This window comes from Callorhinus ursinus, unplaced genomic scaffold, assembly GCF_003265705.2.
Source record: "Callorhinus ursinus isolate GAN/ISIS: 27379988/994484 unplaced genomic scaffold, GSC_fseal_2.0 scaffold4, whole genome shotgun sequence".
Lineage (NCBI taxonomy): Eukaryota > Metazoa > Chordata > Mammalia > Carnivora > Otariidae > Callorhinus > Callorhinus ursinus.
In genome coordinates, this window is record NW_027397066.1 from 7,187,106 (window position 1) to 7,214,474 (window position 27,369).

The window sequence follows — 27,369 nt, forward strand, 5'->3', positions numbered from 1 at the left end:
CGGCTGGCACACATTTCCCAGTGTGCCTTGCACCGGGTGGCCATGGCATGGTGCCCTAGCCACTGGGACACGGTGGGTGCGTGTGCATCACTCCTGGGTGACCCACTTGACCCTCTCCTTCTCTTGCTCCTCTCGACGCTCATCTTGTCTCAGTGGCTGGGTAGAGATAAGAGACCCCGAGGTCTTCAGGGATTATAGGTAAAAGGAGAGTGAATCCCGAGTGAGCGTTTGGGGAAAAGACTTCCTTCGATCCACATTGGATTGCGATGTGAACAAGAAATAAATCTTTATTTTATTAAACTACTAACATTTGTAGTTCATGCATTATAGATGTTAGCCCTTCCTGATTAATACACTCTTTTTTGGTTTCCACATAGCATGTAGGGGCAAGACAAGCCAATAAGTATGCTCCATAGTTACATACTCTGGTGCCTGCCTCCCCCAAGGTGGTGCTGAGATTTCAGGCCCTTGATCACTCCCGTAACCCAATATATGGCAGGTGCGCAGCGAATGTACAGTGTGGAAACACTCCAGCATCGAGAACCAGTGACAGAAAAGCAAGTAGAACCCGATCTCCTCCCTGGCTGAGCGAGCTTGACACTCCCTCCCGCGGGCCCCAGACCCCCACTGCAGAGGCACCCCAAACCCTTCCAAGTCTTTGAGTCTTCCTGGGGCCGAAGGATAGGCTGGCTCCTCTGAGAGAGCCATTTTCTAAAAAGACGAAGGAAGTTTACCCAGCAGCTTTTCACATCATCCTGGAAGAGTTATGCTCATGTGTCTGCGGAGGGTCATTCATCAGCCACTGAGACCAAACCGCTCCGGAGAACAACCGACTCTTGCTTTCCTCTGAAGGAAACAACATCTCTTTACAAAAGACAACATTCCCTTGAAAGTTATTTTTAGAAGGGAAGTGAAGATGAATATGTGTCATCTCCGGACGTTTCCCAATGACCCCAGCCCTTGGCTATCAGCTTGGACACCTCTTCTCAGGACCAGAGAAGTATGAAAAAGGCCTCTGGCCAATGGCCATCCAGTTAAGGTCCCCTGACCACTTGCATCACTCTTGGGTGCGTCCAAAAAAAAAAAAAAAAAAAGAGGAAAGAAAGCAAAACCGGGCCCCAGTGCAAAGCAGTTACTTTCTGCACAAGCTTCTGTGGTGACATCTACTGCACTGATGTTGTAGACCACTGACTTAGAAGCTCCAGCTCCTTCCCATGGGAGACGGGCCAAGCAAGTCAGATAAAGTTAGAGAGAAGCTCACACTATCTGCACTTATAAACATGTCCTTGAATGGAAGCCCCTGGAAGCGCAAGGCTGGTGCGTTTTAGTGTCTTTACTGGGACAGGGGTGCTGGCTGCGCCCCCAAGGGCCGGCTCCATGCGATGGTCGCCTTCACAGGCAATCACTGGCTGAAACAGTTCCCAGCAGGTGCCATCAAGACAATCTGCTTCTCTGGTGGGAGAAGGGAAGTGAGAGTAGGGAGCCTGCAGCGCTTTAGAAGTTCCTGTTTCTCTGGGACGTGGAGTCACTGGGCTTTGCAGATGATGGCATTCCCAAACCAGCCGGGTTCCCCAAGCAGATGCAGCTTCTGTTTTCATTGCAGTCACAAGATTTTGGAGGGCAGAGGGTGGGGAGTGGTATGGTGAAGGTGAGCGTGGGCTCCGGCTCCTGAGGCTGCCCCTGGGCTTGCTCATCAACACGTGGTGACAAGGGAGAGGCCAGTGGGTCCCAAGGACCCATCACTAGGAACTCCGAAGAGGAGACGGCTGTGTGTCTCCCCACGTCCACTTTCCCCATCCGTCCTGGAAGCCCTGACTGTCAGCTGCGTACATGGGCACCTAGACCAAGTCCTTGCTACACATTCCGGTCTTCCTCACGGTCATGTGTGCCCATGACACTAAGTTTTGGTAAATGGAAGAGGCAGAGAATCAACTCACAATTTTCAGGAAACTTTCATTTCAAATTGTTGGGCACTGTTGATTTCTTCTTTTTCTTCCCTTCCTCCCTCCTGCTGCCTGGAACATGGCTATCACTCTTTTAGGCAATGGGATTGGGGCCAATCCCAGGGAGGAAGCAGCATCCCTGAGGACCTGGGGGAGCAAAGCTGCCAAACAGCCTTGCACGGCTTACCTTCGGACTTGACTTACGTAGAAGAAAATAAACATGTCACATTTAAGTGCCCGTGATTTCTTTCTGAACATGTCTTTCAGCCTTTACTGTTTTATCTCCTTGTGGAGGTCAGCTTTGGAATTCACCAAAAGTGTAGTGGAGCCTCTGATGAAAGTCATGAACGCATACGTCATGGGAGCTGAATGAGAAGTTAGAAGTTCTAGGTTTAAAACCTGGCCCGATTCTGGCCCATAAGCCTCAGCTAACTATCAGCTTGTAGAACGAGAAGAGTAGTGTCTGCCCCAAGCAGCAGTTGAGAAGTTTGAAAAAATAACCCTCTGGCTGTGTGTCCCCTCAGTGGATGGCTGTGTTTCTCATTTCAAGTTCAACTTCATGACCAGATCTTTTTCATTCAGTCCAGATTGTGAGTCCTCTGCTTTCAGATCCGTATTAGGAACTTGTTCGTTACTGAGTTCTCATTTTAAAACAAAAGCAGTGCCTTTTTCAACATTCAACTCCGTTGACATGGCTCTGTGGATTCTCCCCAGTGGTCCGTCAGGCCGGCGCCCCGTCCGGCTGTGAGACAGGGTTGGTTGACAGCCTCAGTTTAAAGATGAAAACACTGCTTGCCCCCAGCATGAACAAGAGTACTGTGGCAGATCTGAGTTCTATGCTGCTGACCTATTCCCAGGGGATCTAGCTTCTCTTAGGCTCAGTTTGACTAATCTATACTGTATTATCAGATCCCGACAGCTAAATTAGAGACGTCTATAAAATGCTTGGCACAAACGAAGGACTCATTATGTATGTTAGTTTCTTTCCATTTTCTCTCATTCACAGGGCCTAGGTCTCACTGATATCGTGGGAGAAGGAGTTTTCAAATTCTGGGCTCCAGACCTATGGCCCCGGGTCCTTTTCCCTACCTGTGCTGCTTTCATCAGTGTTTGTCTTTTAGGAACCACAAGGTTTCTTCTGAAATTCAAATAAAATATTCTGAGACAGTTGTTGTCCTGAGAATTGACAGCAGCTTCTTGGTGGAGACAGTCTTGATAGTTTCCTTTTTATTTATTGTTGCTTCAACCGGTGATTTTCCAAAGACAGTCCTAGCACTACATGAGCTGGCATTATCTTGGGAAGGGCAAGGACCCGCTGGTCTCACTACAGACCTGGGAAAGCACAGGCCCTGGAGTAGGCTTGAATATACACATTTGTGACTATTGCGATTCTGATACACATTTTATTTTTTTAATTTTTTTAAAGATTTTATTTATTTGAGAGAGAGAGAATGAGAGATAGAGAGCACGAGAGGGAAGAGGGTCAGAGGGAGAAGCAGACTCCCCGCTGAGCAGGGAGCCTGATGCGGGGCTCGATCCCGGGACTCCAGGACCATGACCTGAGCCGAAGGCAGTCGCTTAACCAACTGAGCCACCCAGGCGCCCTCTGATACACATTTTAAAGACAACTCTGAATTCCTGTGTTTACCAATCGTGGACGACTTGAAATCCTGGCTTGTGCTTAGGAGACCTTGGGGAACACCTTTTCCCAGCAATTCAACCAATCAGCCTTTTACACTGTTTCTGTCCACCCATTTTGCCAACATCTTGGGAGGAGAACCAGCCTCTGCTAAATTAATACGAGTGTTGCAATGTCTAGAAATGGACCAGCAGGGGGCATTGGAGGCTCACGCATCCCATTCTTGCCTTTCCTTAGCCTACTTCTAAAATCCTTATTAATTTTTCTTCTAAAAGTGGTGAAAACCAACTTTCAAGACTGCTTTCCTTAGGAAAAAACAAAAAGCAAAAAACAAAAACAAAACAAGTGCTCCTGGACAAAATGGAACTTCTTGTCCATTTAATTAAAACAGCCAATGTATATCTTTATCAGGGTTCTCACTGTGTCCAGTACCTTAAGAGCAAAGGACAGCTTTCTAAATAGGTCTATCTTCTTTAATTTCCTTCTTTAATCAGGGAAAGGAGAGAAACTCCTGAGTTTATTTTATGGAAAAACATGGCACTGTTCTCTATAAATCAGCCTCACGGAAGATATTGGTATTAATTGATTGTCCAAGTTTAGATATGTGTCTGTCTTTTCCAGACCTAGAATATATATATATATAATATATAATATATAATATATATATATTGTTTTTAGCATACAAAATATATGCTACTGTAGAAAATATATATTGTATATATATTATATATATATTGTTTTTAGCATACAAAAATATATGCTACTGTAGAAAATTTATAAGGTACAGATAAGCAAAAAAGAAGGGAATAAAAATTACTATAAAGTCCCCATAACAAGACGACCACTAAAAATATTTGATCGTAGCCTGATCACTCACACACATACATGCACACATGATATAGCCTATGTAGGTCTGGGCACACTGTTTCCTCACCTGCTCTGTCATATAATAGCATACTATAACATATCCATGTCGATAAATATGCTTCAATGTCATCTTTTTTAATGGCTATATAGTATTCTCTTCTATGGATGCCCCACCATATTTTCAATTAAGCCCATGGTAAAGAATTGCAAACAACTTAAAAATATCTAGAAATGTTATAAATATCGTGGCGAACAGCCTGTTATGTGAATCATGTGTATCCTTAATTATATCAGTTCTGTTTTATTTTAATAGATAATTGCCATGGTTCATAAACATGCATAAGCTGGGGTGGTGTGATTTGCTGTTAATATTTTTGGCAGAATATAGATTCCAGTGCGTAAAGGCAGGCCTGGGCAGCTTTATCTCAATCAGCTCTCTTGGTGTTTTGATTTGTTTTTGTTTTTTGTCCCCCAACCCTGCTTCTGTCTCTTGAATGTTGTTAATGAAATGGAATACCCACCTGTCAGTTTTTCTCTATCTTCAGGAATGTGGAGAGCTGGTGAAGGGAGAGGGGTATGGGTCACGTGGTTTATAACTTGCCAGCCACCGCATCAGATTGGCAATTTCCTTTTCAGGCACCATCCCCTTTGGAAGTGTCTAGAATACCCCCAAGACTCTAAGCGGGTAGTGGGAAGGGATGAGAGGTAGCAAGCCAGTGGAGGGAGGTATATTTGGGATCAAAGACTCCAGTACAGTCTGGAAGTATCTACCTTGACAGAATGCAACCTTTGTTAGCAAAGGACTGGGAAGCTTACTAAAAGCATTTTCTGTAAGAAGGATTAGAGCTGGGTGCTTGTTTCTTATTTATATTCATACTTGCAATTTTGATTTTGCTTTTCTCCACTTCTCATGGCTCTTTGGGACATGTTTAGTGCTGGCTACATGCTCCAACATGCACCATTATGAACCTTGGAGTTCATTTGCAGATTGCATTACTTCCTATGATTCTATCCCTTCTTTGCACACTTCTTGTCTATTTCTCACTTTATTCTGTCTCTTTGCAGCCATCATTTATGGCCACCAGCTTTCTAGGGACGTTCTATTGGACTTTCCCTGAAATAATGATGCTCCAAGATGAATAGTACATACTTTTACTCAAACTTTAATGGGATCCAGAACTAGGCTCTAAAAAAGATGCAAGAGAAACATAAAATTAATCAGTCATCTGCCCAACACATATTTTGGGGGGAAGCCGTTATATAGAGTTCAGTTGAACGAGCACTACCGAGTGGCCACTGCGCTGACGTTTAGGCAGACTTTCACCCATTTTACAGATGAAGGAACTCGGGCCTGGAGGGATCTGTGCTCCGTCCCAGGCTTCACAGCTAAAAAGTGGGGAGCCAGGGTACCCTGCCAGCCTACCAGCTTTCAAAGCTTTTGGAAGTCGCAGACCAGGCTGCCCCCCAGGAGCAACCAGAGGGAGAGACCTTCAGTGGCTAATGCCAGTTGGAACAGGCCGATAGTTTTATCGAAGGAAAAGCAGAAAAGAATGGAAGGAAGACTAACAGTCCTATGCTGACATTTCCACTGCTCAGGCGATGGAGGACCCCTGACTCACCTGCGGTGCTGTTGATTTGAGGCCATGACCTAGGGCAGAAAAGAGAACCAAGGTCAGTGTCAATGGCATGTGGGTCTCACACCTTCCCCAGAGGACTGGGCAGCTATCACATCCATTTCCCAGATCAACCTATGGAACGATTTCCTCATGTTCATATTGTTCTGGATCTAAAACAACATCTCATTACAGAGAATCTGGAAAATAGAAAAATGCACAGAGAAGAAAACAACTCCGCCCCAGGTAATATTTTGGCAAATCTGCCATACATATGTGCATGTGTTTATGATGAGGTGTATGCGTACATTTAAACATATAGCTGCATAAAAATAGCACAGGAATGTATGGGCTGCTGATGTTAAAAATGCGCTATGTGTCTCTAGCTATTATTCAAAGACATGATATTTATTGGCTGTGATTTTTTAGAGGGGACATTTAGATTCTTGCTAGTTTTTATTATTGTGAATAATGTTGCAGGGAGCATCCATGCTTGCATTTTTCATCTAATCCCCAAATATTTCCATGGAGAGACTCCACCAAGTGCAGTGAAGGGGTCAGGCAATGGGGGTCTTCCAAAGCCCTCACTATAGATCACTCAGGTGCCTTCCAGGTGGGCTGGGTCAATTTAGGTGCTAATCCACAGAGAGGAAAGTGACCATCTCGCTGGATTTCACCACCCTTAAATCCATCCTTTAAAATGATTCTACTTGGCACCTGATTCCTTATTTTACCTGTTTTACTTCCCTGATGCCTAGTGAGCCTGAATTATTATTATTATTTTCCAAGTGGTTTTAGGCTACTTGGATTTTTTCTGCTGTGAGTTGTCTGTACGTGTGTTTGTCCATTTTCTAGTAGGGTCTTTGCCTGGCCAGCACATTCACATTGGACAGGGTGCTTTTGGAAACACCTTTTGATTAGATTTTGGGCAAAGACTGGAAAAGCTCTGGGGTGGTGGAAGGCTCTGGAGGATGCTGCTTCTGTGAGCCAACTTGTTTGTGCCTTTAATAATCCTGGGCCTCACACAGCATCTATCCTCCGAGGCTCTCAAAGTACGTCATAGGAGCAATTAATTGAGCATCGCAACACACGCCGAGTGTAAATATTTATGAGGCCTGGTTGGTGGCTGGGACATCAGGCCCCCAACAGTTAAGCTGGGAGATGTGAGTAACCAGGAGGCCATGGCCCTTGAGTCTGGCTTCCTGCTCACCCTTTGTTCTCTTCCATTTTAATACCCAGATTGGCCCTGTGGGGTGGCTAACACTGTCCCAAGTTTACAGATGAGGAGACGGGAGGTTCAGAAAGCTCTTCAGCTTGCCCAGTCCCACAGAGAGCGAGGGACCTGACACCAGCCTGTCGGATCCCCAAATCCTCGCCACCTCCGCGGCCTTGCCCGTGGGCGGTGGTGAGTCGGGAAGCAGTGTGCAGCTGTGGACTCAGAGCCCTTGTGGTTCGCTCTTGGCGTCCTTTCAAGCTGCCCGAGATTCTGCAGAAATTAACAGTAAATCAGCCAGGAAGGAGCAGATCATTTATCTGGGGCCCTAGAGCTCTCTCTTGACACTTTGAACACAGGGCCTCTTCCCTGACATCTTCGTCTTTGATTAAGGCCTCCAAAGCCTCCCCAGACCTGTCACTCGTGACGCGTGAAATGTAAATATGTTTTCTCGATTGTGAATGGCGAGCCTGATGGGAGTGTGGCAAGCCAGGCCCTTGCCTGGAGGCAGCGAAGTGTGTAAGCCTGAGCCCAGGGGTGGGGAAGAAGATGCTCACTCTCCCCGGGGAGCCTAGCAAGAACTTTGGCTTTGAAGCTAGGATTCTGTCCTTCTTCTGACCTTGGCTTCACCTGGCTTTTAGAATCAAAAACCGTTAATGCTAAAAAGCTCATCGGAGGCAATGTTGTCCAATTTGTTGTTCCAAGTTTCGGACCCTCAAAGGCAGACGTGGGGTTGTCTGACGCCTATGAAGAGTGGAGCCTGTCCCGCACTGAGCGAGGCTCCACTCTGGTGGGCAGGCTTTCCCCGCTTTGCGGGTGCAGCTCAGTTCGGAAGAGGTAAGTGACTTGCCTGAAGTGGCCCAGCAAGCAATCAGTAGAGCTGGGAAGTGTCCCACTACTCTTACTATTTCCAAGCCGACAGCAGCGACGTAGACCGCCGAGCTCTCTTGCCTTGGAGCTTCCTCCCGATTGTCGAGGCTGTGGAAAGTGGCTTCTCGGATCCACGCTGCCTCTCGGTGGGGTCCCAAAGCAATGGCGCTCATTCATATGTCATATCCTCTGGGATTCTGCACCCCAGGGCTCTCTGTGTGTCAGTGCAAGCCCAATGAATTAGCAGAGGAAGCCTCAGCAGAGCAGGAAGCAGCACTGTTACTCCAGCTGAGCCCGGAAAGGGGGGAGGGAGGGGAAGAAGGCTGGAACCTGCCTCTGAGGGCCTGGGAAGGAGGGGGCCCCGGAGGGGACCTGGACTCCACAGTTATGTCTGGTTGCTGTGCAGACCAGCAGCTGAAAAGGTACCTGAAAAGGCTCTTGTGTTAATGCTCTTTGCAGTCTGACAGCCAGGGTGATTAGCAAAAGAGGAGGCTGCTAGCAAACTTCATGGAGATCTGATGTGTTCTTTATGCTCAAGCAAGCCCCATGTGTTCGTTAGCAAGCTGCCTCTTACCAGGGAACTACAAGGATGCTCCTTGGCTCCTTTGCATCAATGGCATCCATAACACGGCCACATGCGAACGGGCCTCGGCTGGATGGTAGGCTGGCTTGGCAGCCACCTCTCTACTGTTCCCACCCCCTGCTCCTTCCACCTCTGGGCCTGAGGGCAGCAGGCCTTCCTCTGCATCTCTGGCTTGTGCAGGCAGGTGTCCACGTCGTGGTGGGGGGAGTTCACGGAATATGAAATGAGCAAGACTGACCTCCAGCGGTTTGTGGTTTTCAATATTTAAGCCTTATTACAAATAAAGATTTTTAATTTCCGAATTATTTTTAATTTTTAATACTTCTTAATAGTTTAATACACTTAATAATTTTTAATCCTGAATGGGCACTAAATTAAAGCTATCCCTCCCTTCCCCCACCCCCTTGCTGCCTGGGAGAACTGGATCTGATTGTGTAGGCAGGGTGCACTTGCGTCTTACTTATCCATGGGAACAAAGTTTGGATGGTGTGTTTTTCCTGTCCCATAGAGACAACATTGGGTCTTGTCTCCAGGCTCAAGCTCCTGGCGTGGAGATAATTCTTCATCGCCCCCTGGAGTGTGACGTGTGTGGTCCCCTCTGGGTCTCCCCAGGCACCCTCCTGCTGGAGCAGAATGCACAGCAAGCCCCTTGGGAGACGGTCAGGGTGATTTCACCTGCCAGCCCACTCCCTGTCCCAAACCTCCAAGATTAACTGGCTCGGCTCCACGTCTCACCTTAAGAAACTGCCTGCTTCTGACATTAAGAGCTAAAATTCTAATTTTTGTCAGACAATTGATAACAGTTGCTAAATCTAGAGAGAAATGAAGGTGACTCCGAAGTTCTAAATTCATTGCCTTCTTCCCTCTATTTGGATGCCTGCTCTATACTGGTTAAGTGTGAGCCTTTTATAAATCATTTCAGCAAATCTCCTGGCAACTCTTGGTGGACAGGAATCTTTATCTCAATGTTAGGGTTAATTACCAGAACTGGTCCTTTCATTTTGTGGATGGGTGGACTAGGCCCAGCTTACCCCATGAGGGGAGTTGGGGGTGCCACGGTTCCCATGCAGCCAGTCTGCAGGTGGGGTGCACCCTCCTTCCCCTCCAGCACTGGAGGGAGGTGCAGGTTTGTATCAGGGAGCTGTGGGAGCTGAGGTCTGGAAAGGCACGGTGTGCTCATGCTCAGAGAGTGGGGAACCAGCAGGGGTGAGCTAGAAGGCCGGCATGGTCCTGGAGACAGGTGGAACTGGGTGAGGCACTACGTAAAGCCTGCTCAGAGCTGCATCTCAGAAAGGCCATGCCGGTGTGCATAGGATCTCCTGGAGAGGGAAGGACGTAGCTTCCTGTGTGGCCACCATAGCCCTCATCTGCTCATGTGGCACTTATCCAACGGAACTCACACTCCCATAAGCAGAACAGTACAACTCGATTTCTCAAACTCCCTCCACCAGGCCCCCAGCCCCTAAAAGGGAGACCAGGCACCAAATACAGAACATGCCTAGAACATGGCCTGGACTCACAATTGTGTGGCCAAGTAAGCATGAGTGAGTGCACGGACGAGGGAATGAATGCAGGGCACAGGTGCACAGGGAAACGGAGATAAGAGGGGTGTCCCCAGAGTAGAGCAGCTTAGAGACCCATGGCCAACCAAGTCTGGGTCTCTACGTGGACCCGCCTGCCCCAGCAAGGCCTGGCAGAGTGTCAGCTACATGGGAGGAACGTGCTTCACACACGTGCATGTGTCCCACATAGACCCCTCTAGAATAGGCTCTCGTTTTCATTACAGATCCCAGACTGGAGAACATCTCCCAACACCCACATTACTTTGAAGTAGAAGAAACTCACACCAGGGTGGAATGAAGTCAATGCTCATAATTAATTAGTGAAAGAATGGGCTCATTCTTTGTTAAAGGAATCCTTGATTAGTTTCAGGAATCCTCCTCTTTTCTGTTTTAGTTTTATAAAACAAAACACATTTGTGGGGCATGCGGCAACCCGAAGGGATCCTAGGGAAAACTCTGGAAGCGTGTACACTCGCACTTCCCAGGACCCTCTGGGCTGGGGGATCCCTGCCCCTGTCTACCCCCTCAGGGTCCCCCTGGGGCCTGTGGGCTTCCCCACCTCTGAGCACTGCAGTACTGCTTGCTCTCCTAACACACTAGGAGAGTCAAAAGGCAGTGTGGAGTTACGAATTTCTTACTCAAATCTCATTGTTAAACCTTGTGTTTTTTTCTTTCCTCAACTAGATTTTAAGTTCTCGGAGGACAGAACGCATGTCTTGTGACTCTGATCCCTTTCATATGGGCTCTCCATGTCCCTGACAAATACTGAAGGAGGAAAACCACCGTATCTGGCATTGGGATGGTTATACCGCAGAGGAGCAGGGTGGTGGCCCTTGTCATCAAGATGCTCAGTCTATGGTGGGGGGGAAGTGAAGACTGGTATTGCAGATCACAAGACACTGTGCCACTGTGCTAGTTTGAATCTAGCGCCCCTCCAGCCAGTGGACGGCTCCCAAGCCCATGGCCTCCACCCTCTCCCCGCCCTCCCTGACTTGTTCTGTCTTCTCTCTGCGTCTCTCCATCCTTTCCTTCTGCTAAAAGTTCCTTCAACCACCTATTTAAGTATCTAGTATGTGCCAGGCACAGGGCATCGTTCAAGCCCACGGCATCCTGGTAGGTCCTTCCAGCCCTTCTTCCTCCCAACCCTTCAGTAATGTTTCCTGAGCAACTGCCATGGGGAGCTCCTTGTGGGCGAGCCCAGGAAAGGGATGGGGCACCACACTGTAGTCCACATACCCTCTGTGAAAGCACTTGTTGCCCTCTGTGACGCTCTCAGCCGGCCACACCTTTCAGAAAGATACTCCCGTTTCTGCCCATTGAGGAGGGCCAGAGGGAGCAGTATTCTTATGCATCTGTCAGTGCCATGGTTGCTCAGGGCCCCTGGAGGCGGGTAGGGTGAAACCAGAGAGGTCAAGAGCAACAAGCAGCAGCTTCCCCCCCCCTCCCCCCCCCCCCCACCAGGTCTGTCTCCTGGGTGAGGGCTGCCTGCTGGGAGGGTCCAGCAGGGGGCCTCCTAGCACAGGAACAGGGCTCCTGCATCTGAAGGGTAAGGACTGGCTCTCCTGGGCCCTGAGGAATTAAACCCACCTGTACCTTGCCCCCACCTCCACCCCCCCTCCCAGGGAATTAACTATTTTGCAGGTGTTAGTGGCAAAAGGGAACAAATGGACAGTCAGTGAGGTGCAGTTTGGGAACGTTGGAGTGTGGGACGTGAGTGACAGTGTTAACTGTAGTGCTGTCGTCAGGAATGGGAAAAGAGACTCCACTCCGAGTGTGAAGGCATGGCTGGGAACCTCGTGGGCAAGCCCTTAGCCTCCCTGACCCTTAGTGCCCCCCTGGGGGCCTGTCTGTTCCTATCACTGCACGTGGCACAGTGTCTTGTGATCTGCAATACCAGTCTTCACTTTCCCCCCACCCTAGACCGAGCATCTTGATGGCAAGGGCTGTGTCTTCATCTCTGAATTTCCCTGTCCCCAACGCACTGGCCTCTCTCCCCTTCCTCCTACCCTCTGGGCCCCCGTCTTGCGGCTTCTTCATTCCTTCCCGTTTCCTGGAGGTAGTGGTTGAGGGCAGAGTAAGTGCTGGGCCCAGAGGCCCTCCTACTCCAACTCCGAAGCTTGCACTCGCAGTAACCATGCTAAAGTGGAGGTTCTCAAACTTGAATGGGCACCGGAATCACCCGGAGGGCTTGTCTAAACACCGGTGCCTGGGGTCCACACCCGAGTTTCTGATTCCAGAGGTCAGGGCCCGAGAATCTGCATTTCTAAGAAGTTCCCAGGTCGTGCTGACGGATGCTGGTCCAGGGACCACGCTCCAGGACGTGTTGCTGTGAGGCTCTGTTATGAATGTGGATGTTCTCAGGAGTGCACTGCGCATGCCCCTTCTTCATTGCAGTCTTGACAGGAGCAGACTGGAGACTCACAGGAACAGAAAACGAAATCCACACGACCATGCCGACACCGCAGAAAGTTGTGGTCACTTAGAAGACAGGATTGGCACTCGACTTGAGGTTAGACTCTGAATCCAAATCCAGCTGTCACCAGGGACGAGCTCTGTGACTGACCACAAATGGAACCTCTCTCAGACTCTTGTCTAGTCCATAAAATGGGAATTAGAATAACTACTTCAGAGCAGTATTGTGAGGATAAAATGCCAAAATTCCTTTCGTGGTGGCTGCTGCACGTCAGGCACTCAACTACTGATTTGAGTTTGGGCTCGACTGGACAACATCTATCAGTATGTTTCCGTTTTCTGCACATGTGGGGTTGCGGCACGGGATAGGAGTGGATATTGGGGATTCAGCGCGATGAATTCCATGGGGAGTTCTAGGATGCATTCGTATCAGTAGTGTGGACGTGTCGTGGATGTGGTTCTGTGTTTTTCTTGGATCACCTCCTGGACCGCATCAGCTGGGTGGGTCCCCAGCGCTCAGCATCTGTGTGAGCGTCTTGTGTGGCCCGGAGGCGCATGCGTGTTCGAGTGTGTGTGTGAGGGGCGGGGGTGGACGGGGACAGCCCTCTGCACCTGTCGGGGGAGCTGACCCCTCACCTAACTAAGGGTTGGCAGTATTGAGGGGAGCCGCAGGGAGTGCCAGGGCTGTTTTAGATGCCAGTAACAATATGGAAAATTCTAAGGTTTACCATACCACACCCAGCTCATCAGCCTTGGGGAAGTTACTGATCCTGGGCATGCCTTCTTCTCTCCTATAAAAGGGAGACTGATAAGACCAGAACTGTGGGGATCCAGGGAGACAGCACCTATTAAGCTCTTAAAACGGCGCCCAGCGCATGGTCACATGATGGTCACATGACCACTCAGTGATCATTGGCCCCTGTTTTTTATTGAGAACCTGCCATGTTCCAGGCGTGCTACAGGGGTCACCCGTTTCGTTCCCACATATGTGCACTGCTTTACATACAGGGGTCAGTGGGGGACAAGGCAGCCTGCTCATTTGCTTTCAAATACCATTTCTAAAGCATACGAGGAGCTGAGACGGGAAATGGGCTTGTCAGAGTGAGGTCGCTCCGTGAGTGAGCGCGTCGGGTGACACTGAGACCTGGCGCCCCAGGCCGGTTCTCTGCGCAGCCCCGCCTGCTCGCAGCATCCTTCTCTCCTCGCCGCCAAATGCTGATAATTGTAATTTGTACGGAGAATGAATTCATGGGTTTAATAGTTCTCGAAGTAAGACAGTAGACCCAAATATGTAGTTTTCAGACATTTTGATTTGATTTATATATCTCAAATACTAATTTATACTCATCTAATACTTTCATTATAAAATACGCAGTGGTACAGAGATTTGTATGCATATGGGTTTTTTTTTTTTAATTTGGGTTTATAAATGGTTTGGAACAGGTTGCAGAAACATCGTCTGTTGCTCTTTTTAATATATCTTGAGCATGCTATGACACATCCTGAAATAATTTGCTGCGGAAAAGCACTGTTCTTTCGCTCTCTCTTTCTCAAATGTAGCTGTAAATATTACTTTGATGTATGTGATTGCTGCAACCATCTTCATTTGAAGGAAGTCTTCTAACCCTTCCAGCTCCCATCTCTTGCTATTGTCAAGAAATAAGAAAAACTGACTTAAAATGCATTATTCAAATGTATTTAATGTAAACATTGAACAAGTCTGAGAACAGCCACAATTTTTCCTTTGCTTAATGTGGTTTTGACAATATTTCGAATATTCTGTTTTACAGGCATTCATTTACTCTTCTTAGGAAAAATAGTTTTTCAAGTAAATCGTAGGATGCTAAGAAAGTCCCAGGGCCTGGAACAGAGTAGGAACTGAATGGGTGTTTGGTGGTTGACCTGAGTTGAAGTGTGCTAGGATGCAAGGCGTGGTATAACATGCTGAGACCCTCGTGGCCCTCTGGGCAGAGAGACTGCTCGGGCAGGGCTCAGTGAGGGAGCTCTGGCGGGGTACAAGGAGACCTTGCAACCCCCTCTGGGCATCAGGGTGTTGCCCAGGGTCTGGCTGCTGGACAATGACAGAGCTGGATTGGGCTTTAGGATTGGGATCTTGTCATTTACCAAGTTAGTCCGCATTCTGAGCTTTCAGGCTCTGAGCCCCTTGGAGGTAGGACTTTGTCTTTTTTCTCTGCATATTCCCTAGCCTGTGCAAGCCCTAATGTCATGACTGCTTAGTAAATGTTTGCTCAGCTGAAGGACAAAGAGAAGAAACCGCATAGGTACATGGCTTCCTCTATTCTCCTCACTTATGAGAGCTGGCGGTGGGCTCGTGGCCTGATGCATCTGTGATCCATCATTTAAATCGTTCACCAGCTGAGAATGGAAGTTTCCATCTTTGTGGCTGTCTCCTGGGCTGTTTGGACCCCTGGTGGGTGGTGGAAATAGCCCTCGTCAGAAATGCTGTGGGTGCCCTGGGGCTTCCCAGCCTTTCCTTGCATTGCACGCGGGCTGGTACTTCAACCCACATGAGGTTCTTGTCCTTCTGAACCTTGGTCTCCATGTGACCTCTAAGAGCCCTGGCAGCAATAAAATTCTATCACATTAACCTGGTGTGTGTGTGTGTGTTGGTCGGCTGATTTGCCACAGACTCCTCTATGGATGTTCGCTCCTCTATGAATAAACAAATAAATATTCTGACCTATTTTTTGGCAGACAGAGGTTCTGGTTCAGATCACTGGGTCCTTCTTTTGTTGCCCTTCTGTTGTCCCTGGGATGAAAGAAAATAGATTGCAGTCAGGAAATAGCAAGAAGCTAGGGGAAAAAAAATAATTAAGTGCATTCATTCACAGAAACAACCACCCGGTCAGATTTAAGTAATGAACATCTCACAAATAATTCCAAATCTCTCTTTGCATTTCCACTGGGGTTAAAAAAATGGCCGTGTTTCAAGTAATTTAATTACTTTAAAATATATGTATATATTTTAATGTAAGAGCTTTCTTTTACAAGGGGCGGTGGTGTGGGGTGAAGAAGCACCCCAGTCAGGGTGGAAAGTTGGCCTGCTGTCCCACATCAGCAGGCTCACTGCGGCACCCTCCCTGTCTCTGTGACATTGTTCTGTAAAATGAAGAGCATCATACCTTCAACACATGGTTGAGGGGAGGCTGTCAAAGAAGGACAGTGCCTGTGGACCAAGGAATGTTCTAGATGCTTCCTGTGTTAGTCGAATTTGACTCCAAGCTAGCAGACATCATCCAGGGTAGGAAGGCAGATTACTTAGCAATAGCAATTCAGATTCAAATTATATTTATTGGAATTCTATATAATTTAGATACTTTGCTATGGCATTTACTGTGAAAAGATTAAATTATTTTAAATTGAGTTAATTTGCTCACACTATCATAAACCATCACTATTATGCATCCCTCATTCATTTAATTAGCCACATTTAATATACTTCCATTTCTTTTGCGGGTATTTCGTGAGCTTTAGCAGAGATTTATTGATAACAGTTTCGTCAGCAAATGCTCCTCGACAGCTACCTCGTTAGCTCGGCTGACCTCCTTGTCCTGGTTCCCACCACGTGGGGCAAACTTGCTTCTTCTTGGTCCTTGTACTTTTGCTACTCCCACCCCCAGGCCTCTTTCAGGTACTGTTTATTGTCTCCCTTCTCTCTCTTCTGCTTCTGAGCTCAGCACAGGTGCCAGGTCCTCAGAAGAACCTTCCCGCCCTCTAAGACTGGCTCCTTCACAGTGTGTGTCTGAGTTGTAATTTTACTTTTGTCTTAACTCGTAGCTTGTGATCATGTCTGCCAAGCTAGCTCAATGACCATGCCCTCGAGGGCAGAGATGTGCCGGCTGTGCATCCGTAGGGTCGGGGAGAGCGCCTGGTCTGCAGTGGGCCCTCAGTGGGAATGCCTGTGCACGCAGGAGTCAAGGACCCCGGGAAATGCCTATCAGTGACCAGAGATTGTCCATCTAGGATTTTGTGTGCAGCCTATAGGCTGTGATGTAATAAATAAAAAATTTAGTGAGGGGCACCTCAGTGGCTTAGTTGTTTAAGCGTCCAGGCTCAGATCATGATCTCAGAGTTGTGGGATGGAGCCCTGCATCAGGCTCCATGCTGGGTGTAGAGCCTGCTTAAGATTCTCTCTCCCCCTCTACTTACCTCTTCCTCTTCATTTGCCCCCCTCCTGCTCTCTCTCTCTCTCTCTTTCTCAAGTAAATAAATATTTTTTAAAAATTAGTGTGGTAAAAAAAAAAAATTAGTGTGGTGTGCCTGGTGGCCCAGTCGGTTAAGCATCCAACTCTTCATTTCGGCTCAGGTTATGATCTGGGATCCAGACCCACATTGGGTTTCGTGCTCAGCGGGGAGTCTATTTTAAGGATCTCTCTCCCCCTCCCTCTGCTCCTTCCCCTGCTCACGCTCTCTCTCTCTCTCTCTCTCAAATAAATAAATAAATCTTTAAAAATAAAAAAAATTTAAAATAAAATTAAAATATTTAGTGAGTCATTTGGATATTGTTCGTCACTGTGTAAATTGACACAAAGATGATGGTGTTATTTTGTTATTTTTCATTTGATTTTTTCATCATTTCATGACTTCAAAAATTAATTATTGTATTATTTCATATATTTCATTATTTGCTGTTTATCTGGGTAAAGCTTGATTCACGCCTACATCGGCACCCCGACTTCTAAGTTCTCAACGTGGACATCTCTTTCCTGGACCTTTTTGCTTGGTTATTCTCTAGCAGACACAGGCCCTTTCCCCGTGAGTGGCTCCGTTGCTCATATAGTTTCCAAACCAGCAGCCTGGGCACTAACCTTGAGTCTCCTCTTTCCCGCCCCCATCACCAACAACTCCATGCTCTGTTGCCAAATCCCCGGATGTCTCCTCTCCTGCCCCTTCTTCCTTGCTCAATTCTGTCCTTGCTCAGTCTTCGTTCTGCTCTATCTGAGGTCTAACTCCCAGCATCAACCCCTTACCTGCTTTCCTGGCCCCCTGGGCTCCAATCCACCCACCAAAATGCCACAGGAGTGACCTTTATTTCTTTTTTTTTGGACCTTTTCTATTGTGTGTTTTATTTTATTTAAAAATTTTTTTTAACTAACATATAATGTATTATTTGTTTCAGGGGTACAGGTCTGTGATTCATCAGTCTTACACAATTCACAGCACTAACCATAGTACGTAACCTCCCCAATGTCCATCACCCAGCCACCCCATCCCTCTGACCCGCTGCCCCCCCCAGCAACCCTCACTTTTTTTCCTGAGTCTCTTACGGTTTGTCTCCCTCTTTGGTTTCATCTTGTTTCATTTTTCCCTCCCTTCCCCTATGATCCTCTGTCTTGTTTCTCAAGATCCTCATATCAGTGAGATCGTATGACACTTGTCTTTCTCTGATTGACTTATTTCACTTAGCATAATACCCTCTAGTTTCATCCATGCCGTTGCAAATGGCAAGATTTCATTTTTTGATTGGCTGCATAATATTCCATTGTATATATATATATACCACATCTTCTTTATCCATTCATCTGCTGATGGACATCTAGGCTCCTTCCACGGTTTGGCTATTGTGGACATTGCTGCTATAAACATTGGGGTGCATGTGCCCCTCCGGATCACTACATTTGTATCTTTGGGGTAACTTCTAATTAGCAGGATATTATCAAGTCACCTCCCTGCTTGAAAATCCACACCACTTGCCCCTTCTGGGGGACAAAATCCATACTCATTCCCATGATAGCCGAGATGCCTGCCTCAGCGGTCTTGAACACAATTTCTGTTGTCTGTGTCTCTGTTCCCTCCTATCCTGTGCCCCCACCAGGGCCCCACACTGTCCTCAATCTGGGCCCTACCTTTGCATGCTCCCACATCACTGATTAGATTTTTCTTTGGCCTCCTCTCCATCTGCCAAAAACCTTTCCATTCTTCCAGGTCTAGTTCCAATGCTAGTTTCCCTTGAGTTCTGTCCTGTTTCCTCTTTAGGACTTTTGGTATATCTCTGTTTTACTGTTCGTTCGTTTGTTCATGGATCTGTTCATTCATTAACTCAATGAACATATATCAGATCTACACTGTACCAGGCTGGATGCCACGCAGTGGGATGCAGTTGTTAAAGAAGATGGATGGAGTCTGCCTCATGAATCTTACTGCTGTTGGGGAGATAGGCCATAAACAAGTAAACAATCTTTTTTTTTTTTTTTTTTAAACCATAGTGTCTTGTATGTGCCTGTTCATGTGTTCATGTCCCCCTGGACTAGCGGCTTGACAATATAGCCGTATCCTGGGAATTGTTTCTCTCCCAGCACACTGGCTACCTGACCTCAGGAATGTTTGTAAGATACAAATAGATGTATCAATAAAGAATTGACAAATGACCTGCCCGTTTGGGCTCATCCACAGAAGCAAGCCGTGCCCTTCATGTGCCGAATCCTGTGGGTCTCTCTGCTACCAGGGAAATTCTGACCTGTCCCTGCACAGAGAAGGAGGCCCTCGGTATCATGTCAGAGCATTTGTGTTCTCTGACAGCCCACGTAACATTTGCCTAAATGGCTTTAACTAGTCCCATTGTAGGAGAATGGGAGAGATTCTGAGAATTTCCTCAACCTCTTTCTAAATACCTTAAGAACCCAACATCCGGAAGCTACCTTTACTTTTCCAGATAATCTGCTTTTGACTTTTTAACTTGAAGAAGAGAGTTGAATTCAAAGTCTTTTTCTATTTGATGTTGACAGTAACCCTCAGCAGTAGATGGGCAAGTCTCCTTCTCAGCTCCAAGATACAGATGAGGACACAGGGGCCCTGTGAGCAGTGGGGTTGGGCTGGAGTGACCAGGCTTGTTGCAGGCCAGGGCTCTGACTTCCAGCCAGGTGCATGTCAGATGTGCGTTAGGGGAACCAGGAGCCAGTGATTTTCAGAAGCTCAGGGCCAGGCCCTCTGAAAACCACTGCGGAACAGAGAGAAGATGGGTCTGGGAGGAGTTCCTCCTCCCACAACAGATTATGTAAGGAAAATATTAACGAAGCTGACAAATAGCCATTTACCTGGATAGTAAGTAGTTAAAGTTTATGTGCTTTGGAAATGCATGGAAAAAGCAGAGATTAGAAATCAAAGTGGTTCCTTCCCTATTTCCAGCTCCCTCCCAGTTATTTGGCTTTGAATTTTGTTCGCTAATCTCAAGGAAAACTGAAATGTCCAGCTCCACGGTTTTACCCCCTACCAGATTTCTCTATTTTAAATCATTCTTTAGGGTTCCAGTTTTTAGAGACACATTGTTTTAAATATCCGATGTTGAAAGAATCATAAAGTTTCAGTCACAGAAAATGTTGATTAAGAATGTTAATCATCATGGGTCAAGATTATTTGCTTTGCATTAAATCGAGATCTGACCTTGGAAGGTTCAGTGTTCCCAAGTTGGCCATTGCCTCTGTGAACCTGGGAATGACAGTTCCGTTTACTACAGCAGGGTAAGTAGATACTCACCATTTTATAAGGCCTCAAACATTTGGGACCAGCTGCCTTTCCTGTGGGCCACTCAGCCTGTCCCACCCACATTGTAAAATGAATCACATCAGCAGTTTTAAACTGCTGCCTTATTACTTGTCATTGATCCTACTCAAGTGCCCACCAGGGAAGCAATACAAGTTTATTTATTGCTCAGAGAACTCAGCACATCCTTGGAAAAGTAAGAGATGCCACTGGCTTGTGGGGAAACTGAGGCACAGAGAGCCAGCGGGGGTGAGCCAATTAATTGTTCTTCCAAACAACTCACATCCTGCCGAAAAAGAGCAAGAACGCATCGCCCCACACCATCCAGCCTCTCTTCTTGATTTCCTCCTAGCACTAGAGGTTCAACACTTTCTGGCCATCTTTGATTTTCTTCTCTTCTCTACCCCCCTCCTGCATGGTCAGTTAACAAAAGCCATTTGGTATCCCTTCACAGGTTTGTTTTCTTGTTCCCTCCTTTTTCTGTATACCTTCTGTGATTCCCATTGCTTTTTGAGTAGACCTAACCTACCTGATAGTTTAGAACTGGTGGTCTAGTTCCATGGTGGAATCAATTTATACCTGTTGTAGTGGGTTGAGAGGTGTCTATCAAGAGATATGTGTGCCTGGCACCTGTGAATGGGACTACATTTGGAAAAAGTTTCTTTGAGAATGTAATCCTGCTAAGGATCTTGAGATGAGATCATCCCAGAGTAGGGTGGGCCCTAAAACCAATGACAGAGAAGAGAGAAGAGAACATGGAGGAAGGCTGTGTGAAGACCCACATGAAGATGGAGGCAGAGACTGGAGCCATGGGGCCATGGAGCCACCCAAAGCTGGAAAAGCTGAGGAAGTATTCTCCTCTAGAGTCTTCAGAGGGAGCACAGCCCAGTTGACACCTTGATTTTAGACTTCTGGGCTCCCATTCTATACATTCACAGGGATCTTGCAGACTCCCGAGAAATCACACAAATTGCTCTTAAGCCGTAATTCTCCTCCATTGTTGAGTCCAAGATCATGAGTGGTAATAATGTATAATACTATGTAATGATGATAATGACAACTCAAAACTTACATGGGATTTACAGCTTCCTGGCTCTTATTTTGCATTTCACACATATTAATCCATGGAATCCTCACAGCACCCTGTGAGACTGGTCCCACTCTATCCCCAGCTCTATTGGATTTCTTCCTCTTGTGTTTAACGCATGCTCTATCTCCTCAGGAATTGATGCATGTTGGGATCCTGAGGAAATAGGCCCTGAAATGGAATCACTCAGAAAGTGCATTAGGGTGAGCTCCTGGAATCAGCCCCCAAGGAAGGAAAGAAAAGGAGCAAGATTGGCAGAGGGAGGATGTGGGCTGTGCTCTGATGCTGTCATGATGGCCCTTCACCATTGTCCCGAGCTGTGGTAGGAGGGCTGGGCTTTTGTGCCCTTGGTGGACCAGTCAGTGAATGTGGGCTGTACCAGGGAAGGCAAATCCAACCAAGGCAATTCCCAAAGAAGTTTGAGGGGGACCTAGGTGGAGACTCACAAAGTCTAGTACAAAATCACACTGATTCTGACTCTTTAGCAAGTCTGAGTTCTCAAAGTCAAAATGGGCCTTGGCTCTATTTTTCAGTAGGAGAGAACCTATCGACTGCATGTTAGTGGTCATTTTTCTTATCTAGGACCTGATTCTCACTCAGAATGACTAAAGATTACCAGAGGTGGACAACCAGTAGCATTGAGAAGGGTAGTTGATAATTAAACCATTTCACCCAGGTCAAAAGTGTGGGTTACTCGATTAGAGAGATACAAAGTCCTAGCATTAAATATTACCTAATTTGTTGGTTTAGGTTGTTTCTTTTTTGTTTTCTGATTTTTCTTTTGAGAACAACCAGCATGTGGTTATTATCTCATATAGCGGAGGATAACAACATAGAACTCTCCTTAACTTCAGGAGAGTGAGGAGCATCAGCTAGAAAAATTGGAGACCTACTGCTGATAGGGACTTTACACGAAGTAAAAATAAGCTGTTCAATAATTTTGGTCTTTTAGCCAGCCATTTGTTTTGGGTGCTTGGGTGTACTGGGTGGTCATCCATGAGGATCTGGTCTAATTTAAATGCAGCAACTTCTTCCTTGGCAGCGAGTTAATTGCCCAGTATTTTCCCAGGTAAATAGAGTATTAGATTCCAACATGTCCTTTTTTCTTTTAAGCAGGAAATTCAACTTCATTATCTAATCTAGTACTTCATAGGCATTAGAGGTTATGTCATCGGACTTAACTCTAGAATTTTCTTGCTGTGTCTGGTGAATGGTTTTGAATGCTCCAGTGAAGTTCTGCAGAGCATATTATTTAAGAGCAGGTCATGTCTGTTCATGTGATATGATTTCTTTGGCTAAGTCAGTTTCTGCCACTCCACCTGCAAGCATAAGACATTTGTTCCTCATGAGGACTTTGAAAATATTGACACCATAACCTACTGTTTTCCCTATATCATCATCAGGTTGGCTGTAGAACCTTGGAACACTTCCATAGAAATAGCACTGTGTTGTTTTTTTTTTTCCTCTCAGCCTCTGAGAGATGAACACTCTACAGTGGCATGGGTCTTCAATGACTGGAGGAGTTGATCTAGAAAGGGTGGTGGCACCAGCTGTTTTATAGGGTCTCCTGGGATCCCAGTTTGAGTCCAGCCCAACCAACATGACCTCATATTCATTTGCACAGTCCTTCAAGAACTATGAACTCCACCATGCTATGTGTTACTCCCACTTTGTACCAGCATCACCATGGATTTAATTTGTGCATCCATGAGATTTCCTTCCATTTCACACAATGCATGAGACTTTCTACTCCCTTATAAAATCCATGGGATTTTTTTTTCTTCCTTATAAATCCACAGAATCGTTTTCTCTCCTACACAATTTATCAATTCTTCTATGATTATCAGTTCTGTTCTCTTAGTTTCTGTTATCATGCCCTCAGGAGGATGAGAATGCACCTGCTATTTTAGCATCTTTAGAGATGTTACATCACCTTTTGTTTCCATCTTAAAAAAGTGCCATACTGTTATTAGTTATCTATTGTTGTGTATCAATACTATCACAAACGTAGCAGCTTTATCAACACATGTTTCTTATTTTACAGTTTTGGGGATCAGGAATGTAGGCATGGCTTTGCTGGGTCCTTTGTTTTAGGGTGTTTTTGAGGCTTCAGTCAAGGTATCAGCCAGGGTTGGAAAGCTCCATTGCTCCTAAGTACATGTAATTGCTGGTAGGAGTCAGTTTCTTGTGGCCTGTTGGGCTGAGGGCCTCAGGCCCTTGGTGTCTGTTGGCTGGAGGCTACCCTTAGTTCCTTGCCATGCGGATCTCCCTAACATGCCACTTGCCTCATCAAAGCATGCTAACCAAGAAGACAAGAGGAAGTTGCAATCTTAGGTCACATAATCACAGAAATGACAACCCATTTCCTTGAACCTCAGGTCTTGTTCACACTTCAGGGGAGGGGATTACACAGGGAGGAACATGACTATCAAGAGATAGATAATTGGGGGGGGTCACATTTTAGTGACTGTCTGCCACACATATTGTCTACTTAACGTGGAAGCATGACTACAGATGACACTTTAGTAATATCTAGAAGGGTTTTTTGTGAGCCTAAAAACCAGATCAGCTCAAATCTTTCTGCAGCTTATTTCATAACTTTTTATGACCTCTGAAAATGTCAGGCCAATTTTTGAAGGTTTTTCAGCTAATTACAGAAGGCTCCAGCCAAGACCAGAATAAACTGGTTCTCCAACTCTTTTGCGCATGAGAGGCCATTGCAATAATTTTTTTTTGTAGCCGGATGCGATGCTTCTAACTCCCTTAAAATAGTCCACATCAGTTGTCACAACTTTTCCAAGTGAGCAATGCCCATTTTGTTTCTTCCACTTGGTCCCTAAGCTGTGTGGGTGGTATGTGCAAACTTCCTTCAAGTGGTATATTTCTGTACACAGTTTTTTCTAAACCTAGGAAATGCTTTCCCTGAGCATCTGGAAAAGCTCAGTTTCTTGGGAATTTGATGTGCCATAGCCTAGATGGTGGATATCATTATGTGTTTCACTGCTGAACCCAGAAAAGCTGAAGGGCATGCACAACTTTTCTGCCACACTTTTAAAGAAAATTTTGAACTTGAACATATTTACATAGGGCCTATACCCTCAAGCTCATGAAGCCCACCATTCATCCTGACTATCTTACACTTTTCTATATGCTGACTAGCCCCTGAAGATTTGAGCTGGTGACCCTTTCCAGAGGAATTTGAGAGGGAAGTCCACTCAGTAATCAGTTGACTGTAAAGAGATGTTTTAATTGCTATCCCTCACGTATTCGCACCTTTATAATGGTTAATTTTATGTGTCAACTTGGCTAGGTTATGAAGCCCAGTTGTCTGGTCAAACAATAGTCTAGATACTGTTGAGAAGGTATTCTTAGTTGTGATTAACATTTGTTTATTTATTTATTTATTTATTTATATTTAGATACAGGCAGAGAGAGAGAGAGTGCACACACTACTGGGGGAGGGAGGGGCGGACGGAGAGGGAAAGAGAGAATCTTAAGCAGGCTCCATGCTCAGCGTGGAGCCTGACGTGGGCTGGATCTCACAACCCTGAGATCATGACCTGAGTCAAAACCAAGAGTTGGGATGCTTAACCAATTGAGATACCCAGGTACCCCAAATGTGATTAACATTTAAGTCAGTGGACTTTGAGTAAAGCAGATGAACTTCCATAGTGTGGGTGGGCCTCACCCAATCAGTTGAAGGCCTTAAGAGCCAAGGCTGAGGTTTTCTGAAAAGGAAGGGATTCTGTCTCAAGACGGCAACATGGAAACCATGCCTGAGTTTTCAGCCTCTGTCCTGCAGAATTTGGTCCAAGATTGCAACACAACTCATATTTATATGAGTTTCCAGCCTGCTGGACTGCTGTATAGATTTCAGACTTGCCAGCTCCCAAAATTGTGTGGGCCAAGTTCTTAAAAGAAATCTCTCTCTGTATGTATGTATGTATGTATTCTTTTGGTTCTATTCCCTGGAGAACCCTGACAAATATACTTCTCAAACATTTAGTCATTGGGAACTGCCTCTCAACACACAGGGAAGAAAGAATACGTAAGTAACAGGTAGTAGGTGTCTACCATGTGCCAGATACTGCTGTCGGTGTTCTAATTTAATCCTCACAACAGACCTTCAAATTAGATGGGGGCAATTCATGTTGTCCTCATTTTACACATGGTGAAACGAAGACTCAGGGCTCCAGTCAATGAGCTTCCATAGTTAGACAGATCTTGGTGTAAAACCTGTTCCTTCACTGGATGGACTCCACGTGTAATAGACTCCACTATATGCCACAGCAAGTGCCTGGTGAACAGAGGAAAGATATGCACACAGGAGACTTTTCATCCTGAAGGATCCTTCTTGGGCTCATCAAGGCTGTGAGCTGGTTTCTGCTGAGGAGATCTAGTAGTGGGGCCATGGGAGAAGATCCTCTCTGGTTGCCATGGCCCCCACTGTGGGGTGTTCTCTTTCCTCTGTGCCCAAGTCACACTGGAGTTGGAGCGGCCAGTGAGGACACAATGGGAGCCCTTGTCTTTGGGACATGGCCTTACCGCCCGCCTGGATTGTTGCAGTGAACCCATTCCTAGATAGCCCATCGGAAGCTTCATTTGCTGGGAGGCAAACACCACTGATGAGGCGTGATTTCAGCCCCTGCTCGGAGGCAAGAATGCAGCAAGGTACTCCCTGAGTCTCCGGACACCAGGAGATCACAATCCAAGGACTTTGGAGGCTCTTCCTGCCTTGCCTGGCACTACATGCGTAGCAGAAAGTGAAGGAAATGGCCCAGATATAGGACAGACTTACATTCTGAAGCAGTTTCAGCTTTGAGGGAATCGCCCAGAGGGTTCTGTCTGTCTTGTCCAATGTCTCCTAGCTGTTGTGTTTATAGCTACAGTCCTGGACAGTGACTCTGGACCAGCCAGCTGGAGGGGAAGGGGAGTTTGGCTGTGTAACTTCAGGGTTAGAGTTAGGGTTTGAGCCCAACTACTTACTGCCTCATTGTGTTGTCTCACCTACACCACTTAACCACCCTGGGCCCACAATGGTTACATGGTGTAGGCATAAAATCAGGGTAGGACTGGTTGGTGTGTCCATGATGCACCATCACTAAACATATCCTGAGTATTTTCTTGTCTCTGCGTTAAGCAGTGGTAAATCAGAGTCCTGATTCACAAGCAGCTGGAAGTCTAGTGGCAGAATTTTTAAAAACCATGTCATAAGCGGGGTGTGCATAGGCACCATGCTTTCCGTGGCTTAGCAGGATGACTTGACTCATGGGTCCCGTGCTCACTGAAGCCCCCCTACAAGAGCTCCTTAATTGATCTCCTTGACATCAACCCTTTTCTCCACAAGGAGCCCCTATAATTTTGTCTCGGCTATCATTTCAACTCTGCAGTTTTGTTTTACAAACCTATGTTTCAGGCAAACTGAACCTCCTGCTGGGCTGAAATAGAACTCTTTGAGATTCTCTTTGTTCATGTGGTCTCCTCTGCTTGTGATTCATTTCTCTCTCTTCCTCTTCTCCTTCTGCACGTGCACAACTTCAGCATCTCTTGTTCTTCTGGGCCCACCCAGCACAGATGCCATCTTTTCCAATCATCTTTTGAAAATGTGTCTAGGAAGGGGCGCCTGGGTGGCTCAGTCAGTTAAGCATCCAGCTCTTGGTTTCAGCTCAGGTCATGATCTCATGGGTAGTGAGGGTGAGCCCCATGTAGGGCTCCATGCTCAGTGGGGAGTCAGCTTGAAGATTCTCTCCCTCTGCCGCTCACCCCACTCTTGCGCACACGCACTCTCTCTCTCAAATAAATACATACATCTTTAAAAAATGTGTCTAGGAAGAGGTCCCATGTCCCTCTGTGAGTTAGAATGGTTCTTGCTCTCTGCCTTAGTGGATGACAACCATATTTCTTAAGCCTCCACCCTGTCCTGAACCTAAACCCTCTTCTCCTGCATCCTCATTGAGAGCTCCTAAGAGGCTCTGTCTCATAGTCAGGGGAACAAAGTCCTCTCAGACTTAAATCCTTTACTGAACTGAATTGAAATTGGGAAGCAGACCCTGGTGCATTCCACAAGTCAAATATTTATT

The 27,369-nt window shown here is 46.4% G+C and overlaps 1 protein-coding gene across 1 annotated transcript in view; it reads right to left on the bottom strand.

Moving 5' to 3' along the window:
- Positions 1–27,369, bottom strand: part of CLNK (cytokine dependent hematopoietic cell linker) — a 161,747-nt gene that overhangs the window by 66,809 nt on the left and 67,569 nt on the right. Inside the window, exons 3-4 of the mRNA XM_025887445.2 lie at positions 15,404–15,472; positions 6,069–6,097 (exon numbers count right to left, since the gene is read on the bottom strand). Of these exons, the coding sequence (XP_025743230.1) occupies positions 6,069–6,097; positions 15,404–15,472 (98 nt within the window). The remainder of the gene's footprint in view (positions 1–6,068; positions 6,098–15,403; positions 15,473–27,369) is intronic.